Source organism: Callospermophilus lateralis, chromosome 1 (genome assembly GCF_048772815.1).
Source record: "Callospermophilus lateralis isolate mCalLat2 chromosome 1, mCalLat2.hap1, whole genome shotgun sequence".
Classification (NCBI taxonomy): Eukaryota; Metazoa; Chordata; class Mammalia; order Rodentia; family Sciuridae; genus Callospermophilus; species Callospermophilus lateralis.
The window spans coordinates 57,822,440-57,844,381 of NC_135305.1; the positions used below are offsets into that span (position 1 = coordinate 57,822,440).

The window sequence follows — 21,942 nt, forward strand, 5'->3', positions numbered from 1 at the left end:
ACCCTTTGCATCTTGATTTTCTTAGTGTAGCTGGCTCACGTTTGGAAATTCTTTCAGTTTAGGAGTTTAAAAATTGTCATAGGAGAATCAAAGGTTTCAAAATGGTTACAAGATCAGTGGATCATATTACAGTATATTAGAAATGGTGAGACTTTCATTACATGTTGTTGGCTAAAATATTAGTTATGTAACCAGCCACCCAAAACTTGATAGCTTAAAGGAACTACCATTTAATATACTCACAATTATGTGGCCAGGTGGCACATGCCAGAGCCTTGGGAAATTGAGGTAGGAGGATAGAGAGTCAAAGCCAGCCTCAGCAACTTACTGAGAACATAAGCAACTCATTGAGACCCTGTGTCTAAATAAAATATAAAAAAGGGCTGGGGATATGGTTCAGTGGTTAAGTGCCCCTGAGTTCAATCCCTGGTACCAAAAAAAAAAAAAAAAAAAATCTCTTTGGACTGGTCTGGGTTGGGTGATTCTTCTGCTAATGGTTGTACCCAAGGTTGCCATGTAGCTGCTGCCATCTGTTGGTTCCACTTAGAGCTGACTGGTCCAGGGACCTCTGCTGAGATAGCATCTGCTTGCTGGACATGGTCTTATCCTAGGAGGTGATATTTGGGGTATTTATGGATTAAGGGCTGGGAACTGGGGATGGAGATGATTTAGCTACATTTCTAGCTGAACTTCTTCATAGGGCACAAACACACATTCCAAGAAGGCAAGGGGAAGGGGTGCTGGGGAAGTTGTGTTGTTTAGTATGTTGAATATCTTTAAAAATTCCCTAGAATTAAATTACACGAATTAAGAAGTACTCTAGAATATTAAAAGTAGTTATGTTGAAATGATAAATATGTAATTGCTTTTCCTTTGCTATTTTTGCTAATATTTGGCTCTGTGTTTAAGTTATTTCTAAAATATAAAATAACTGCCTTTAAAAAATAAGCCAAGGGGCTCGAATTGTGGCTCAGCATTAGAGCGCTCATCTAGCAGGTGCGAGGCCCTGGGTTTGATCCTCAGCACCATATAAAAATAAACAAATAAAATAAAGGCATGCTGTCCATCTACAGCTACAAAATTCCATCTACAACTACAAAATGAATGAGGGGAAGGGGATCCCAAGATTCAGTCCATAACAAGCAAAATCAAGCCTCTTCTTCCAGAGAATCAAAGGGAGGTGAGTTGGGAATAACATAATCTCTGCCCTGGGACCAGACCTTATTACTGAGTTAGAAATGTAGCTAAACTCTATCTCCAGTTCCCAGTCCTTAATCCATAAATACTCCAAATGTCACTTACTTTATTGAGCATCTTGAACTTTTAATATATAGGAAATATTGAGCTTTTCAACCTTTCATTATTAAGCAAAACCTACTAATACCCCGAGCTCCATCTGCCCTGAAATTTTCTGTCATCTCATTGTCCTTACTTTCATCTACAGTGCTGAGTACTTTTTTGTTTATTTTTTTCAGTGATAGCCTCAGAGTACAGCAGGAATGTCTGAAGGCATTTTCATTAGAATCAGTTGCAATTTGAACCTTGGTCCGAAGCATGATCTGGAAACAGGGCATGCTTAGACAATGACACCATCTATTTTTGCAGACCTAAAAGGCATATATTTTGAACCAAAGTGCTTTTCTGCACAATTCTCCTAACTTTATGTTGAAAAACAAAAGCCAAGTCTCATGACATATGTTTTTTAGAATGTTCAAACATAAAATAAGAAATTAAATCCAGTTGGAGAAAGATTCCTTTGGGGAGAGTAATCTAGTTGATTCTGCAGCAAGTCTCAGCTCAGCTATAAATTCAAAAGCTAGGCCCTGAGTAAGTGAAATAAACTAAGAAATGGAGTTGAATTACCTCTGCAGAACATCTGGTCAAACTTGCAAGATGTGGGAACATTCAACAGAGTTTCTCAGAGAGTGGAATTCATATAGTCTCTGTGGCTTCTGCTGTTCTTTTCCCATGATGCCACCTTTCTTACACACAATCCATCAGATATGTCCACACCCTTTTCATAGGAATCTGATCTCATTTGCAAGTTAACTTCAGGGAAAATATATATATATATATATTCAAACCTATATTTTATAGGTTTGAAGCATACAATGTTATTAAGAATATCTTTCCAAATTGAATGGATTTTACCCTCAGAATGGATTTTAAAGCCAAGCCCCATCTCTATGACATTTTATAAGTTGCTCATTTTGCTGTGACAGGTATCACAAAGGAAATTCTGATGAAGTTTCTCATCCAAATCAGTGGATTTTAAGATGACAACAAAATCACTGCCATTTGTGGCAGACATTTTGCTATTCTATCTTATTTAGAAATAGAATTACACCACTAACTTGGCTCATCACATGGGTGAAAGAATCTGCAAGAGGCTTGATTTGCTTGTTATGGACTGAATCTTGGGCTCCCCTTCCCCTCATTCACATGTTGAACTTTTTGTCAAACTTACAAGATGTGGGGACCCTCATCTTGGATGGGATTTGTGTTGTCTTTGTGGCTTCTGCTCTTCTTCCTCTCCTGGCCTCCAAACATCTATCTCACCTATTTGTCCCTTTCCACAACCTGGCTATTCTACCTTTCTTACACACACCCATGTGACAATATCAGGAGGTGGAGACATTGGGAGGTAAACAGGTTTAGAAGAGATCATGAGTGGAGCTTCCATAATGGGATTTTGTCCTTATGGGAAGAGACTAGGGTATGTATGATCTCACTGCCATGTGAGAATATGGCAAGGTGGCAGACATCTGCAAACAAGAAAGAGAAGCCTCACCAGTCACCAAATGTGCAGGCACACGATCCTGATATTGACCTTGATTTTGGATTTCCCAACCTCAAAATCTGAGAAACATTCGATGTTTAAGCTGCCCATATTTTATTTTGGCAGCCCAAACTGACTAAGACATTGTTCTTCTGTAGGGTAGTTTGAATAACCAGTACTTACTTTGGCTGTGTGTTCAGATTACTGACTTGGCAATAGAGATGTTATCAGCAAAATGCCGTTACCTGCATATTTTGGATATCTCTGGTTGTATCCGACTTACTGACCAAATCCTTGAGGACCTTAAGGTAGGCTGCAAACAACTCCGGATCCTTAAGATGCAATACTGCAGACACATTTCCATGTAAGTATGCTGCTGAGCACAAAGAGCTTTGAGAATGACTTTCTGAGAAATAGAATACATGGCTATGACATTTGTAATACACAGTGGCTTTCAGTGTTAAGAAATTTCATTTGTTTATTTTTTGCCTACTTAAATCTAATATTTTGAGTAGAAGTGTGGAAGTTCTCTTCTAAACTGGTCTTTGTGGTGTCATATCCCTTTCCCAGTGGCCCTTCTACTTTAAGCACCTTCCTTTCCTTGACCAAGCAGGTGTCCCAAGCTTAACTCTGCCTCTGTAGCTTATCTCTAACTCTTCCTCTACTGTTCCTTTCTTAAAGTACAATCCATTTAGTTAATTTGCCCTAGGGCTAGGAAAATAATCGGATTAAACAAGCTCACAATAAATCTTTTTTCCTCTATTACTAAGGGTGAAAATATGTAAGTATTTTAATTGACCTAATGAAATAGTTTGTGAAATGTGCAGAAGGAGAATCCTGACATTCCCTAAAAAGGTCAGGTTCTTTTCTGAAACCTGGAAAAATTAATATTAAGAATTAACATTATCAAAGTCTAAAGGACAGAATGTGGTCCAAGCATTTATTTAAAAAAAACTTTTTTATTCTAATTTGTTATGTATGACCGTAGAATGCATCACAATTTTTATTACACACATAGAACACAATTTTTCATATCTCTGGTAGTACACAAAGTAGAGTCACACCATTCATGTCTTCATCCATGTACTTAGGGTAATGATACCCATCTCATTTCACCATCTTTCCTACCCACATACCCCTCCCTTCCCCTGCCTCCCCTTTGTGCTATCTATAGTTCATCTAATCCTACCATGCATCCACCAACTCAATTATGAATCAGCATCCTTATATCAGAGAAAACATTCAGCATTTGGTTTTTTGGGATTAGCTAACTTCGCTTAGCATTATATTTTCCAATTCCATCCATTTACCTGCAAATGCCATGATTTTATTCTGTTTTAATGCTGAATAGTATTCCATTGTGTGAATATACCACATTTTCTTTATCCATTCATCTACTGAAGGGCATCTAGGTTGCTTCCACAGTTTATTTATTGTGAATTGTGCTGCCGTAAACATTGATGTGGCTGTGTCCCTGTAGCATGCTGTTTTTAAGTCCTTTGGGTGTAGACCAAGAAGTGGGATAGCTGGTCAAATGGTGGTTCCATTTCCAGTTTCCCAAAGATTCTCCATGCTGCTTTCCAGATTAGTTGCACCAATTTGCAGTCCAACCAGCAATGTAAGGTGTGCCCTTTGCCCCACATCCTCGCCAACATTTGTTGTTGTTTATATTCTTAAGAGCTGCCATTCTGACTGGAGTGAGATAAAATCTTAGAGTAGTTTTGATTTGCATTTCTCTAATTTCTAGAGATGTTGAACAGTTTTAAAAATATTTGTTGATTGTATATCATCTTCTGAAAAGTGTCTGTTCAACTCCTTGGCCCATTTATTGATTGGGTTATTTGTGGGGTTTTTTTGATGTTAAGATTTTTTGAGTTCTTTATATATCCTAGAGATTAGTGCTGTATCTGATGTGTGTGTGGTAAAAATTTGCTCCTAAAATGTAGGCTCTCCTCTCACCTCACTGTTTCTTTTGCTGAGAAGAAGCTTTTAATTTTGAATCCATCCCATTTATTGATTCTTAATTTTAATTCTTGTGCTATTGGAGTCTAAAGAAGTCAGGGCCTAATCCAACATAATGGAGATTTGGGCCTACTTTTTCTTCTATTAGGTGCAGGGTGTCTGGTTTAATTCCTAGGTCCTTGATCCACTTTGAATTTTGTGCATGGTGCGAGAGAGGGGTTTAATTTCATTTTATTACATATGGATTTCCAGTTTTTCTAGCACCATTTGTTGAAAAGGCTATCTTTTCTCCAATGTATGTTTTTGGTGACTTTGTTTAATATAAGATAACTGTAGTTATGTGGATTGTTTCTGTGTCCTCTATTCTGTACCTTTGATCTACCAATCTTATTTTGGTGCCAATACCATGCCATTTTTTATACTATTGCTCTGTAGTATAGTTTAAGGTCTGGTATAGTGATGCCACCTGCTTTACTCTTCTTGCTAAGAATTGCTTTAGCTATTCTGGGTCTCTTATTTTCCCAGATGTATTTCATGACTTATTTTTCTATTTCTATGACACTGGGATTTTGACACATGGAATTGCATTAAATATGTATATTGCTTTTGGTAGTATGGTCATTTTGACAATATTAATTCTGCCTATCCAAGAACAAGGTAGATCTTTCCATCTTCTAAGGAAATAATTTAATTAATTTAATTTCTTTCTTTAGCATTCTGTAGTTTTCATTATAGAGGTTTTCCACCTCTTTTGTTAAGTTGATTCCCATGTATATATTTTTTTTTGAGGCTATTGTAAATTGGGTAATTTTCCTCATTATTCTATCAGATCATAATGGAATGAAACTAGAAAACAATGATAAAATAAAAAATAAAAGCTACTCCAACACCTGGAGAGTAAATAATATGCTACTGAATGAACAATGAGTTGCAAAAGACATCAAGGAGGAGATTAAAAAATTAAATGAGAACACTGATACAACATATCAAAATCTCTGGGACACTATTAAGGCAGTACTAAGAGGAAAGTTCATTGAATGGAGTTCATTCCTTAAAAGAAGAAAAAGTCTGCTACCTTTCCTATCCTCTACTATCAGAATACAACAGTTACTAATAGGGCATTATGTAAAAATGTGGATGTGTAACCGATGTGATTCTGCAATCTGTGTTTGGGGTAAAAATGGGAGTTCATAATCCACTTGAATCTAATGTATGAAATATGATATGTCAAGAGCTTTGTAATGTTTTGAACAACCAATAAAAAAAAGTTAAAAAAAAGAAAAAGTCAACAAATAAATGACCTAACATTACATCTCAAAGCCCTAGAAAAAGAAGAACAAACCGACACAAAAATTAGTAGAAGACAGGAAATAATTAAAATCAGAGCTAAAACCAATGAAATTGAAACAAAAAAAACAACTGAAAAAGTTGACAAAACAAAAAGTTGGTTCTTTGGAAAAAAATAAATAAAACTGACAAACCCTTAGCCATGCTAATGAAGAGAAGGAGAGAGAAAACTCAAATTACTAACATACGTGATAAAAAAGAAAACATCACAACAGACACTATAGAAATATAAAAGATAATCAGAAACTATTCAAAAAACTTGTACTTCAATAAAATAGAAAATATTGAAGACATCGAAAAATTTCTAGAGTCATATAATTTGCACAAATTGAATCAGGATGATATACACAATTTAAACAGATCAATTTCAAGTGATAAAATAGAAGATACCATCAGAAGCCTACCAACCAAGAAAGACCAGGACCAGATGGATACACAGCTGAGCTCTATAAGATCTTTAATGAAGAAATAATACCAATACTCCTCAAATTATTTTGTGAAATAGAAAAAAAGGGAGCACTTCCAAACTCATTCTACGAGACTAGTATCACCCTGATTCCAAAACCAGGAAAAGATGCATCAAAGAAAGAAAACTTCAAATCAATATCTCTAATGAACATAGATGCAAAATTTTTCAATAAAATTCTGGCAAATCGATACAAAAACATACCAAAAAGATCATGCACCACGATCAAGTGGGATTCATCCCAGGGATACAAGGTTAGTTCAGCATATGGAAATCAATAAATGTAATTCATCACATCAATAGACTTAAAGAATCATATGATCATCTCAATAGATGCAGAAAAAAGCATCTGACAAAATACAGTACCCCTTCATGTTCAAAACACTAAAAAAACTAGGGATAACAGGAACATAACTCAACATCATAAAAGCTATCTATGCTAAACTCCAGGCCAACTTCATTCTAAATGGAGAAAAATTGAAAGCATTCCCTCTAAAACTGGAACAAGACAGGGATGCCTCTTTCACTACTACTATTTAACATAGGTCTTAAAACACTGGCCAGAGCAATTAGACAGACGAAAGAAATTAAAGGGATACAGATAGGAAAATAAGAACTCAAATTAGCACTATTTGCCAAGGATATGATTCTATACCTAGAAGACCAAAAAATTCCACCAGAAAACTTCTAGAATAAATGAATTCAGCGAAGTAGCAGGATATAAAATCAATACCCATAAATCAAAGGCATTTCTGTATATCAGTGACAAATCCCCTGAAAGGGAAATGAGGAAAACTACCCCAAGCATGTAGATTTCATAAATAAACTTTCTTAATTAAGTAGCCATGGAATAAGCTAAACCATGGCCCTTGTCACTTGAGGCATGTGCACACACACAAAGAAACCAAAGCAAGTCAGAATTTATATTTACTTGGGCCTTGTTCCCAAATCTCAATGTAAAATTCTAATTATAGCTAGATCTCTAGAAAATCTCTTTATCTAAGTCAGACAGCAACAAGTCCTAATTTGTCTTCTGCTATAATGCTTGCCTGTGTCTATCAACAAGAAGCAGGTAGAGACTTGGCCCTAATGCCTAGAAGAAGGCAGGCTTGTTCTATGCATTTCTTTGTCTAAAGAGGTCAGACTACCACTTTTTAGTCTTCTTAGAAGCTCTGTCCTGGCTCAGTTCCAGCAGGAAAAAGGCCTAGAGCGCTTTAATTACATCTTTGTCTAGCAATGGAAGACAGTCCTCACTGCAGAGTGACTGGAAGAGTTCCAGTGTTTGAAATTGAAAGGCTTGAAGAACATCTGTCTTTATGTCCAATATCTAAAAGAGGTTACTGTTTGTCAGTCTGGGGGCTCCTGAAATACTTGGCCTCAAAACTTCAACTACAGAAATGGTAAGGCCTGACTGCATGCAGCTGTTTGGGGCCATCTCTAGGGGCTGCAGAGCAGCTTCCTTTTCCACTTAGATCCTTAAGTGGAACTGGAAATGCACAGTGTCTGTGGACTGTTTTAGTCAGCTTTTTCATAGCATGTCCAAAATATCTGACAAGAAGAACTTAAAGGAGAGAAAGCTTATTTTGGCCCATGGTCTCAGAAGTTTTAGTCCATAATCAGTTGACTCCATTGCCCAAGATAAGGCGAACATCATGGGGGAGGGGAAGGGTTCAGCAGAGGAAAGCTGCTTAGTTCATGGTGAGGTCAGGTATCAGAAAGAGAAAAGGGAACCAGGGAAGGGGCCACAGAGAAAACCAACCCTTCCAGGGTATGACCCTCGTGACCCACCTCCTCCAGCCACACCCCATTTGCTTACAGTTACCTCCCAGTCAGTCCATGCAAACTAAAATGGACTGATTAGGTTATTGCTCTCAAAATCTAGTCATTTTACCTCTGAATACTCCCACATTAACAGGAGCTTTTGGGGGATACCTCACATCCAAACCATAATATGGACCCTTCAAAACAAGAGACAAAATCTCTAATCCCTTATTTGTTGTTTGCTCTTGCCAGGGCCAGTGTGTTTCCCTCAACTAAGGTATTTTGTTTTGTATGGGTGAAATGGAACCTTTGGCTTCTAGGAAAGAGGAGATTTTTCTTATTTGGGAAGAGGCTCAATAATTGAATCCATTTTTTAACATGAAAATATGTTTGCAGCCCTTAAAATGCAATCACAGCTTCCAGAAGAAATGGCTTTATCAACAAATTTCCCCATACTCACTATAATCTGGAAACACTACACTAACTTTGCAAAATAAGAAGCTTGGCTCATGCCAGTGTTTTTAAACCAGAAGAGGAGCAAACTTTTGTTGATCAATGAGCAAACTAGCTAGCTATAGTTGTTTTGCAAGAGAGCACCCATCATAAGATATAACTGTCATTCTACAAACTCCAGGGTCTGAAAAGGCTCCCCCACTATTGGATTACTATTTTTTATATCACAGATACCAACAAATTGACCCTGGCTTATAGCTGACTGAGGAACTATATGACCTGATATTTAATAAACATTGTTAAAGCTGGGCGTGGTGGAGCATGCCTGTAATCCCAGTGGAGGCCGAGGCAGGAGGATTGTGAGTTCAAAGCCAGCCTCAGCAAAAGTGAAGCACTAAGCCACTAAGTAAGATCCTGTCTCTAAACAAAATACAAAAATAGGGCTGGGGGTGTGGCTCAGTGGTGACGTGCTCCTGAGTTTAATCCCTGGTACCCCCCAAAATAAACATCATCAAACTTAGCTGGTGTGAGGATAAGTACAATTATTGCTATCTAGAACCCTCAAAAACTGTTGCTCTTATGAAACTAAAAGTAACATAATTTAGTCAACTACCTGGAGATCCTTTACTCTCTAAAACAAACATTTCCTTTTCTTATAGGCCAAGGCCTCTGTTGTCTCTAACTATAGTACTCTGGTACTACAATCAGTGTCAGTGGTGTTGAATCAAATGAACAACTGTGAACTGCTATATGTGTGTCCAGAGCTGATTCAAAGGACAAGGGTCAGGAGGGCATTGGAAATAGGGAACTAAGAATGCCTCATCTAGACCAGCAAACCAGCAGGAGTCAAGAGAGTTAAAAGGACTTTCACAGTGTCAGCTGCTGAAATCTCTTCCTTTGGCTGTTAAAGCTAGGTTTCACAGAGAGACAAAGAAATTATGGCCTTAAATAACTTACTATTTTTTAAACCAAAGGAAAATATCAAAGTTCAAAATTATAAACAATGCCATGAGGTTCTATATTAGAAAGAAATGAATTATATGATTAAGTTCAGAGAAGGAATGCATTGGGTCGAATCTTTATACAAGAGGCTAGACTGGCTTGGAGTTTGATGGATAAAGTTTAGACAGGTAGAGATGGGATGAAGGTTAACAACAGAGTTCTGCTGCTTGGGATAGTATATCCCCCCTTTGAAACTGGTGATGCCAATGTATTATGCCTCAATTTACTCCAACACTTGGTATTTTGTTTTGGTAAGTCATTGGAGGGAAATCTTGCAGAAGATATATGAAGAGGTACAGTAATCTCAATTCCATAGAATTGAAAAAAAAAAAAAAAGAAATATCAGAAGAATATGGGGAAAGCAAAAGATATAAGCTTATTCTTTTTATATAATAATGTTTTACTTAGAGGACATATAAAGGTTTATATAAGATGTTTAAAATAGAATAGCTCCTTTAAAAAGATTTTTTAAATTAACAATATAAAACCTTATTTTTGACCATAATTTACTATTTTCACACTTTGAGAATAAATATTAAGAAATGACACTTGTTTGCCAAGTTTTAGCACAAGGAGATGGTAGTTTTGAACTAGAAATTAGTATATAACAATTACTTTTACTCAAATTATTCTTTAAATTTATATAAATCATGTGTGAGTGCAAGTATGTTAGCCAAAAAGCAATGTGGTAAGAGGCAGAATTAGCAATGCTTTGGTTGTCTCCTTGTTGAGTTTGGTTATGATTAACAGCATTTTAAACTAACATATCTCTGCTTTTTCCATTTTCATTGCCCTATCTGAACTCATATGGACATTTAGTACAAATTTAACTCCAAGGTGTGGTAATACCAGCTCCATATCAATGACTCAGTTACTTTTGCAATTAATAATTCAGTGTAACAGACTGCAATAGTAGTGGGGAAAGTAGGCCCTTAATGGGTGAACATCATAGTTACTCATTTCTAATCCAATACAAGTGGACAATTATTCATTGCCTTTTTAGTACTGGCCTTGTAATTTGAACCAATTTCCTAGGAAAGTCCTCTGTCCTCAAAATGGCTTTGATATACTTTGTTTCTGATGCTTTCTTCCTCCCTCTTTCCCTCCCTCCTTCCCTCCCTCCCTCCCTCCCTTCCTTCCTTCCCCAAGATAGACAGTTATTTTTAATCATTTGGCTGTGGACTCTTTTGAGTCACAGACCTTCTTCTCAGGGAAATGTGTATTTGAAACAAAACTATGTGGACTTTCAGAGACCCTCATGGACCTCCCTGAAGTTAGTTCATTCATGTATCCAACAAGGATCTGTGAACTCTGGGTTAAGAGCTTCTGCCCTGGTGCCTGGTCTGCCTTCACAGGTTGGCTGGTTAGGTTACTCCCTTATTAGAAACCCTGGATATACCAGGAGAGGGCTTGCTCAAGAGCTCTCTAAATAGAGTGACCTCAGTGTTCCCACTCCATGGCCATGCAGTCTTCTTACCCACTCACTGTGTACTCTGAACAGGCTGAACCAGACCTGCTTAGGCTCTGGGATCCTGGTTATCAGCCCAGTTATCCAGAAAGGCAAGAGAGCTCTGAAGTGAATTCAACTTGTGACAAAGTTCTCTTAATTTCAAATGTGATCTAGTTGAAAATGGTATACTAGGAATTAACTAGATAACACTAATCTTTGTTATTCCAGGGAGGCAGCTCACAAAATGTCATCTGTAGTCCAGCATCAGGAATACAGCTGCAGTGATCCTCCAAGTTGGTTTGGCTATGACGGTGGTGGCAATCCTCTTAATGTTCAATATACAAAACCATTTAAAGGTGTCCCAGAGGTGACAGTGAAAGAGTCAGAGTACAGTAGTACTGAAGAGGAAGTATGACCTTCAGCCTCAAGCAGGAACCCCCCCCCCAAAAAAACAAACAAACAAAAAAACACCCCAAAATTTAGAACCTAGCAACCTTTCTTCACTTGATGAAAGTATTTTTTCTAGCTGGATCTCAGTAACAATGTAAACAAGCAGCAAGTCATCTTCTGATTCTTATCCCACATACAAATGTTTCTAAATATATTGGTTTTTCTGTCTAAATAATCATGATCCCTAAACTTAATTTAATCAAACCAATAATTTTGACATTATCAAATTTAAGGTTCTATTATAGGAAACAACCCTGAGAGATGTAAATCTTTTGAAAAGAATTTTTAAATTTGTCTCTAAATAAGCAAGGATGGCCATATAAGTCAAAATAAAAATTTGAGCCAGGACAATGACTTTAAGGATCTGTGAAGCTTTATTATAAAAGATAGACATCCATTTTCAAAAGAAAAGGGGCTCTTTTTTTTGTGTGATTTCCAGGTATTTTACAACAAAACAGAACTAAAAACAAATTAGCTCTGGATTCATTTAAACACTTTAATAGGGGAAATTAAATAGAAGCAAAAATTGTCTATGAACAGAAAAGTTATAATTCCTATAATGTCTCACAAACATCTTTTTAATCAAGTTTGCACTATGGAGGAATTTTAAAACCAAACTGTGTCAAAAAAGATGTTCCCTCAATTTTTGCTAGGAGGTATGGGCTGTTAATTGCATATACTGATATTGACAGAGTCCAGGAGAAAGCACAGCTTTGTTCTGACTGCTACATACAGGCTGCATCAGTGATATTAGACAGTTTTTTTTTTAAACTTTCCTATTTCCTCAATAATTTCCCTCTTAAATGGGGTTATTCCCTGTCTTCTTGTTTACCTTAAGTTTGAAATAAATATAAAAACTTAAAGATATGAAAGTTATTTTGGAAGTTTTAAAAGGGATGTATAAGCATTATTATAGGGTACTCTGTGTTAGCTAATGTTATGGTCTCGATATTAGGTGTTCCCAAAAAACTCATGTGTGGGTTATGAACATCTTAACCTAATCAGTGTGTTCATCCCCTGATAGGAATTAAGTGGGTGGTAACTGCAGGTAGGGCATGGCTGGAGGAGGTAGGTCCTTTAGGGCATACCTCTGGGGTCAACATTTGTCCTTGTTTAGCGAAGCTCTTTCTCTCCCTGCTTCCTGTGGTGATGTCTTGAGTTGCTTTCCTCTACCACATTCTTCTGCTGTGATCTGTTTCACTTAAGCCCTAAGAAATGGAGCCAGTGGTCTATGGACTGAGATCTCTGAAATTGTGAGCCCCCAAATAAACTTTTCCCCACTCTAAAATTGTTCTTCTTAGGTCCTTTGGTCACAGCTGAGAAAAAGCTGACTAAAATAGCTAATCTCCCCGCCCCTCCCCCCCACGCCCTTTTTTTGGTACCAGGGATTGAACTCAGGCGCACTCAAACACTGAGCCACATTCCCAGCCCTATTTTGCATTTTATTTTAGAGACAGGATCTCACTGAGTTTCTTAGGGCCTCTCTAAGTTGCTGAGGCTGGCTTTGAACTTGGGATCCTCCTGCCTCAGCCCCCTAAGCCCCTTGTGCTACCACACCCGGCTCCTCCCTCATTTTTGAAAGGGCTTTTCTTTCTACCTGATTTTTAAAAAAATTCCTTTTTCCTTTGGTACTCAGGATTTAACCCAGGGGTGCTACATCCTCAGTCCTTAATTTTAAATTTGAGACAGGGTCTCACTAAGTTACTGAGGCTGGCCTTGAACTTTTGATGCTCCTGCCTAAGCCTCCTGAGGACTGGGATTATGGGTGTGTGTCACCTCTACTTGACTTTTTAAAATAAGTAGTGGAAAGGTTCCTGGGAATGGACAGCAAGGGAATCAAATAAGTAAAAATCTAAGACCTGAGCCAAGATGATTATGGTAGGAGTGAAATTTTAAACTAAATTTGGAAATTTCTGGCAGTTGCATAAAAATTAGCTTCAGAAGTCTAACCCCTAGATGTCTCATGCACACAACTATAGAAGAGGAAGTTGGTTTCCAAAGGAGTACCTGCATGGGTAAGACCAGGCCAAGGAAAAATATACCCTGTTATGTTTTCTAGAAACCCAGCAGGTTACTTTATAGGCAAAGCTTGCTCCCAAACTCTGTAATACCCTCCTTGAAACAAGAACAAGAGACCCATTCATTCATTCTGGTGAGATAAATGCAGAGGTACAGAACTGAAAGAAAAGGGGGGTAGGTGTTAAAAAAAAATGAGCCATGCAAGGGAACCATATGTACAATGCCATAATAATAATAGCTATAGTAGGCTGAAATTATAGTCATGACCTTCTGCTTGTTGTTGGCTAATTTCATCAACATTATTTTTAGACATGAAAATGTTTATATAATTCCATGAGGGTGAAAAAAGTTTATAAAAATTGCCTTACTGCCTCACATTTTCCTCTCCTGACAGTTTAACACACACACACACACACACACACACACACACACACACACAATCACCTCAAATATACCAGCATATGCATATCTTTCAAATTTATATAAATTCTGGTTTCATGAAGACTGAACTAAAAAAAGACATTAAGATATCCCACAAAGTTGAATTTATTTCAAAAATAAGAAGTTAGCTGGGCACGGTGGTGCATGCATATAATCCCAGCAGCTCAGGAGGCTGAGATAGGAGGATCACGAGTTCAAAGCCAGCCTCAGCAATGGTGAGGCACTAAGCAACTCAGTGAGACCCTATCTCTAAATAAAATACAAAAAAAGGCTGGGGATGAAGCTCAGTGGTTGAGTGCCTGAGTTCAATCCCTGGTACCCCCCCAACCCCCAACCCCCCCCAAAAAAACACAGAAGTTAAAAACAGAACTTTAAAGAAATGAAATAGTAACAAAAAGGAGATTATTCTAAATTGCAGCATTTAAAAATGGTTATTAAAATTTAGTATTTAAAAGTTGATTTATCCTAGTCATAAAAATATAATCCAATAAACAGATCTATTCAGTATTATATAATTTAAATGTTCTAAGAATAAAGTTGAAAAGAAATGAATTTCATAAAATAACTTTATAAAGTACACCATTATAAAATTGAAAATCTATCTTCATACATCAGGCAATAAAATAACTTTTTATCTCCTAACTAGTTATATATTACATTACACAAAAGATATTAAGAATCAATAGCAACTGCTTCACAATTATAAGATTTTATTTACAACTTAAATTTCCAATGATGTTTAAGAGATATTCAGTAGAAAACCTGTCACATGAGAGCTATAGTACAAAGAATTCTAAGATAAATACCCTTCATGACTGATGCCTTTGCATGATCTCTTCACCTTGAGTGGAAATGGAAACTCTTGATTATGCTGAAATTTCACTCCCATGATCATGTGACATATGATAAAATACAAATTATTCTGGGTGGGCCTGAACTCATCTTTGAAAGTCAAGATTTCTCAACTTTTAAAAACTAAGTCAGACACTCAAGCATGAGAAGGACTCAAGTGTGTCACTGCTGGCTTGAAGATGAAGGGTGCCACACAAGCAGGGTTGAGTGTAGCCTCTAGAAGCTTAGAGTGATTGCTAGCAGACAGCCAGCAAGAAAATGGATATCTCAGTCATATATTCATAATGAACTGGATTTTACCTATCATCTGAATGAATCTGGAAGTAGATTTCTCCTCAGAGACTCCAGATAAGAAGTCAGCCTTGCTAACCCCTTGATTCTGGCCCTTTGATATCCTGAGCAGAGTAGTCCGCCATCTGGGCTCCTGACCTACAGAACTGTAATCTGATGAGTGAGTATTAATTTAAGCTGCTAAATTTGTGGTACAGTGGTTCCCCCTTATCTGAGGTTTTGCTTTCCATGGTTTCAGTTACCTCTGGTTGATGACAATTCCAGAAATAAATATAAGTTTAAAAAAAAAAGTCTGGTAAAATCTATGGTAAGATTGAATGTTTCAGCCTGGGGTTGTAGCTCAGTGGTAGAGCACTTGCCTGGCACACATGAGGCACTGGGTTTGCTCCTCAGCACCACAAAAAAATAAAATAAAGGTATTGTGTCCACCTACAACTAAAAATATATTAAGAAAAAAGAATAAATGTTTCACCTGTGAAAGTGTGAAGAAGGAAAAATAAGCTAGTTTTGCTGTTGCAACTCAAACTGCTCAAGTTAGAGCTATAATTCACAAATGCTTAATTAAGATAACAAAGGCATTAAATTTGTATATGTATTTGTAAGAAATAACATGGTATACATAAAATTTGGTACTGTCCATGGCATCCGCTTGTGGGGTCTTGGAACATATCCCTTGAGAATAAGGGGAGACTACTGTTATTTGTTACACAGCAATGGAAAATGAATATGGTGGCTAAGTAAGTATTTTGAAAAGTCCCCCAATCCCAAACTATTTACCACTATTAATTCCTAATGCCACTGTTTACAGCATTTATACAAACAGTGAAAGTTGCATTTTTGTAGTCACAGTTTGCTGATCATTATTTTAATAGCACAAGTACAGATCAAGCCATTCTTAGTCTTGCAGTTTCAGGGACTGAAACCAGCTTTGACTTCTAAAACTTACAATGCCTTTTGGGGCAGCAACATTAATCCATTTTTCATGTTTGCTTGCTTGATTCATGAGTCCTGAAATAGAAAATTGCATAAAGTTATATCTTAATGGGCAAGAATAATATATAAGCACACAAATCTTACCGTATATCTCTAAAACCAATACTTTAGAATGCCAAAAATCTTAACAAGTAGTTTGAGTTGAGAAAGAGCCGCAAAGAGGTTATGTGGGCTTGCTCTCCTTTCATTTTCTTAGAACAATTGAGAGGCAGCTGCTCTGCTTTTACTTGTATCATTTTTAAAGGAAGGTTTTAAAAGAGTTTTATTGAAGTATAGTTGACAAAATAAACCACATGGGGGCTGGGGATGTGGCTCAAGCGGTAGTGCACTCGCCTGGAGTGCGTGCGGCCCGGGTTCGATCCTCAGCACCACATACAAACAAAGGTGTTGTGTCCGCCGAGAACTAAAAAATAAATATTAAAAAAAAAAATTCTCTCTCTCTCTCTCTCTCTCTCTCTCCACCCCCACTCTCTCTTAAAAAAAAAAACACATGTATTTGAAGTATACAATGTAATAAGTTTTGACATATGTAAGAAATCTGTCAAACTGTCTCCTCATTCAAGATAAGGTACATCATCCAGCATTCCCAAAAGTTTTCTTAACCCCTTTGCAATCTTTCAGTCATGACCCTCTACTATAGTTTGGATCTGGAATGTTCCCCAAAGACATGTACTAAAGGTTTAGTTCCCAGCATGGCACTATTGGAAGGTGGAAGAACCTTTAAGAGGTGGGGCCCAGTGGGAGTCCTTCTGGTTACTGGGGACAAACCCTTGAAGAGGATAGTGAAGCCCCGCCTTTCTTCATCCTGTCTCTTGTTCAATTCCTGGTGATGAAGCTCTGCACTACCACACACTCCCTTACCATGATCTGCTGCCTTGCCACAAGCCCAAAAGCAATGGAGTCAATTGGTCATGAAATGGAACCTCTAAAACTTAGCCAAAACAAATCTCTTTTCAAGTTGATTATCACAGTATTTCTTGCAGTAAAAGAAAGCCAACACACTAACACACCCTCCCTTCTTTCCTTATTCCCAGCAATCAATGATCTGCTTTGTGTTACTATGAATTGCATTTTCAAAAAATTTCTAAACATGGAACCATACAGTATGTACTCTCTCTCTTTTCAAAATCTGTCTTCATTCAGTGTATTATGTTGAGACTCATCTATATTGTACTGTGTATCCAGTAGTTTCTTCACAGGCATGGTAGCCAGTAATTTGTTGGGTGCTCATCTACAGAATCCCCTGTGCTGTTGTTCCCTCTTGTCTGAAACTTTGTCTCCTGAGCTCTGGGAAGCCCTGGTCTGCCCAGTCTCCCCACTCAGTCTCCTGTAGTCCAAGTATCTGCAAGGCCCTGGCTCTATTATCTGTCATTGGCCTGCAGCCTGGAAACTCTCAATAACTATGGCAATCACAGAGCTCACCCATCTCTGCTCCTGTAACCAAAAGCGTGGCCCCTGTCCCCAATGCCAATTTAATAATGAGGATACAGTTTTGAGAAAAAGGAAAAAGTTTATTGCTTTGCTAGCAAAGGAGAAACACAGAGGACTCCTGTACCAAAGTCTGTGACTCTCCCAATCAGAAGGGATGGCAGGGTGGGTGTCACATACCAGGTGTGTTCTGGTAGGGGGCCTCTGGGGGCCCTGATGAAATGTTAGAATTCATTTGTTCATTTGGGAGATATTCATTTCCCAGATTCTCAGCAGGCATCTCCTTCCTGTAGTGGGTATGTTCAAGGGCAATTAACTAGGTGAAGAAAGGATAACACTGTCTCCCCAATCTTGTTAGGGAGAGGTAGAGGAGAGAAGAGAGGAAAACACATTAAAAAAAATAAGCCTTAGAGCAATGAGGGCTACTTTCAGAAGGTGAAGGTACCACTGTTACACTCTAGTTCTTGTTTTCTCTGTTAATTAAAGTAACTAAGGTTTTATATCTCCTCTGGAGCTTCACTGTTTCAGGATTTAAGAAGCCAGTCTAAATTGAACTAAAGAGTTGTGTATACACTGTTGGGAGTTCACTAGTTAAATGCAAGTTAACAAATCAGAGACTAATTCTCTTCTTCAGTATAGTTTTTTTCCTTTAGTACCACAAGGTATTCTTAGCTGAAGAAAAGATGCTTTCTACCATGAGATCTTTGTGTTAAGGGTTCTTCTGATGCATATTCTTCTTTGAATTCTTGCCTCTCTTCCTTTAGCTCTGACCCACCACCCTGTCTAAGTTCTAGAGCTCACTGCATCTTTCTCAGACACAGCTGAGTATACCCTTCTTCTTCTTTTGCTATATTTTCAATATGATCATTACCCCACTTCTCATTAGCTTTGCTGAACTGATAAAATATCTCTGTGCTCCATTTAGTAAATCCCTGTTAGAAGTTTCCCTTTTCCCTCCAGCTCTTCATTAATAGGGTTCGGTACTATCAACTTTATCTGTTTTTCTGTGCCTGTGCTACACTTGGTAGGTCAGGATTTCAAGGTACCTTGCACCAAATTGTCTGTAATACAGAATTTCTTTTTCTGGTAATTCAAATAAATGTTAAGGAAAGAACTGGAAATCCTTAGCTTGTTCTTTAATACCATTTAGCACCAATAATAAAACATCAGCAATAGTAGGGACTTCCTAAATATCTGGGAGCTTTGTCTTAATATATAGCTCATCACTTCCCGGGTTGTTGTGCATTTCTTATGGAGTGAGAAGCCCATCTACCCACTTCCTCCTGCAGCAGGAGAGGCTAAGCACCATGCTGCTGTGGGTAACATCAAAGAGTGATTTCAGCTTAGTGACAATATTCAAAAGACAGGACAGTTTACAAGATTCCATTTAGTTTGCTGAAAACAGCCTTCTTGCCAATAAGCAATTTACTGAAAGCTCTTTGTACTTTGGCCTGAATCTATGGTGAGTATATTCTAATTTGTAAAGTATAAATCCTTCCTACAAAGTCTTACAACACATATTGGAACTTAGGGTTCCAAAACCTTGTACCTTATTTAATGTTCCTTTGCCAGTGAAAATAAGGCACTTTTTTCTGTGACCAAGAAATGGGAAAATGACTACCCTATCCCTATGTAGTATGGCTTCTATTGAGAATGAGGAAAGGTTGCTTAGGACATATGTTTAACTCTGCCATTTGCTTTCTAAACCCCTACCTCCGATCTATTCTAACATATGAATCTACAAGTTCTTTCTACTTTTAACCCAAAAGGCACCTAATCTAATCAGCTCTAACTATGGACAAACACGGGGCTCTGGGGAATAATTTGCAGAATTATTTCTCTTTTTAAAATATAGGATTAAAAAGCTTCTTAGAAAGATGAGCTTCTTCCTGCCTCCCTCCAACTCTCACTTCAGACTTTGTTTATTTACATTTGGCTCAAAGAGACACTTCTGCTTCTGCTTCTGCCTTTTTTGCATCAGATAAAACTTCAGCACATCATGTCTTTTTCACATGACAAATACCATGGACCATGCACTACCACAAGCACCATACTAAGTAATTTAGGGAGATTAAAAAAATATAAAAAAGACAAATTATGCCTTCATGAGGTTTACCAGTACACTAGGAAAAGAAATCATACATGTATGAAACAATATGAAAATAATTACTCTGAACTTTTATTATTTTTAACACATAAATTTCATAAAGTAAACCCTAACAATACAATTCCATAACAGAATATTTTGTCAACAATAACTAGAGTTTTCTTTTAATAAAAGTACAACCCAAGATATTTTGACAAAAAGTCTTTACTGATAAGAAAATATTTATAAGCTAGTTTTAATGGTACCCATCTATTATATTTTCTCTCCAATACCTGGAACAGTAACAAAGTTAACAGTACTTTAGGCATTGAGCAAGAATACAATTAATAAGTTCTGCCTGAGAAACAATCTCTTAGACTCCTTCCTCAGATCTGTCCTTCTGTGATATCTAATCCTATCTATTTCCTTTTTCATCTCAGACTTATAATTCTAATTTCTAAGAATTCAACTTTGGTCTTTTTTGTATCTCAGATGCCTTAAGTTTTTGAACATATGGAATAACAATTATGATGATGGTTTTATTTTCCTTCTCTGCTAATCTAATATCTGTGTCCTTTCTGGGTTGGTTTCATTGGTTCTTCTTTTTGTTATGGTTCATGTTTTCTTTCCTCTTTGAATGTCTGATAGCCTCTGAATGGATTTCAGATGTTGTAAATGTTACTTTGTTAGGTGCTAAATACTTTGTATTCTTATAAATCTTGAGTTTTGCTTGTGAATGAAGTTAAGTTACTTGGAAACAGTTTAAGTCTTCCATCTCTTGCTTTTCTCATTTGTCTGGCAGTTTTGGAGTTGAGTTCTATCTAGGACTATTTGTTGCCCACTACCCAAAGCCCTATGAGCTATGATTTTTGTTTCTGATCTAGTGGGTAAAAGGGGCATTATTTCTAGATACGTGTGAGCACTAGGCTCTACTCCCTCTGGAAGTTTGTTCTGCAAAATTAGTTGTTTTGGTCTCTGTGGACTCATATTGGATCTCATTAATTCAGGTAGTCTGCCAGTAATAGTCCTCTGTACTTAGCTTGATGACTTCCTTGGCAGTGATCAAGGCTCATTTTATTTGTTTCTCATCTCCCAGTGACTATTTTCTTTACTGCTTGATGTAAAGTGTCTTGAAAACTTCAAATATTTTGTCTCTTTAATGTGTGTGTGTGTGTGTGTGTGTGCGCGCGCGTGTGTGTGTGTATCACAGCTTCAGGTGGAAAGGTAACTTGGTCCCTTTAACTCCATCTTAACTGAGGGACTACATTGTTTTTCTTTCTTTGCCTCCCGCTTCCACTCCTTCCAATTTTTCTCCTTCCATTTCTTACCCCTACACAGACTGACAAGAAATTACAAAAATAGTACAGAAGGGTCCTGTACATTTATCACACAGTTCCCCCAATGGTAACATCTTACATAATAATAGTACGTTATCAAAACCAGAAAATTGGCTGGCAAAGAACAATTCATTAGACTATAGACCTTATTCACATTTCACCACTTATTCCATGCATTATTTTTTTGGTAGGATTTTGTGCTCTTTTATGACATTTTATCACGTATATAGACTCATATGGCACTTATTATAGTCAAAATACAGAACTATTCTTCCCTTAGATATCCCTTTAAAATCACACCCTCCCTCCCACTCCTTCTCTAACTTTTGGCAACCACTTGTCTGTAAATTTTGTCTTTTCAGAATGTTATACCAATAGAATAATCTTAACATTTTAAAATTGGCTTTTTTTACTCTAAACAGTACCTTGTTCCATTCAAATTGTGTATCCAATAGATTGCTTGGTCCTTTTTCCTGGCATACCATTTACATGGACATACCATTTTGTATATCCATTCACCTATAAAAGGGTATTTGTGTTATTTTCAGTTTGGGGCTATTACAAATAAAGTTGGGAACTTAAGTTCCATTTCTCCAGGAAAAGTATCCAGGAGGAATATGATTGCTGGGTCATATTCAGTTTTTTAAGATACTGACACTCTCAATTCTAGAGTAAATGTATCATTTTACATTTCTATCAGCAATTTAAGGAAAGATCCAATTTCTCTGAATCTTTCCCAGTGCTTGGTATTATCAGTATTTTGTATTTAGCCATTCCAGCAAAGATGTAATGGCATTTCATTCCAGTTTTAATATGCATTTCCCT

At 37.2% G+C, this 21,942-nt stretch overlaps 2 protein-coding genes across 4 annotated transcripts in view; one reads left to right on the forward strand and one right to left on the reverse strand.

Moving 5' to 3' along the window:
• Fbxl13 (F-box and leucine rich repeat protein 13) overlaps positions 1-11,635 on the forward strand; it is a 203,540-nt gene extending 191,905 nt beyond the window's left edge. Inside the window, exons 20-21 of the mRNA XM_076853668.2 lie at positions 2,980-3,143; positions 11,449-11,635. Of these exons, the coding sequence (XP_076709783.2) occupies positions 2,980-3,143; positions 11,449-11,635 (351 nt within the window). The remainder of the gene's footprint in view (positions 1-2,979; positions 3,144-11,448) is intronic.
• A 3,188-nt stretch (positions 11,636-14,823) lies between these two features.
• Fam185a (family with sequence similarity 185 member A) overlaps positions 14,824-21,942 on the reverse strand; it is a 46,941-nt gene continuing 39,822 nt past the window's right edge. For all 3 annotated transcript variants that reach the window (XM_076862486.2, XM_076862484.2, XM_076862480.2), the window contains one exon: positions 14,824-16,281. In XM_076862486.2, coding sequence (XP_076718601.1) covers positions 16,169-16,281 — 113 coding nt within the window. In that variant the 3' untranslated portion in view covers positions 14,824-16,168. The remainder of the gene's footprint in view (positions 16,282-21,942) is intronic.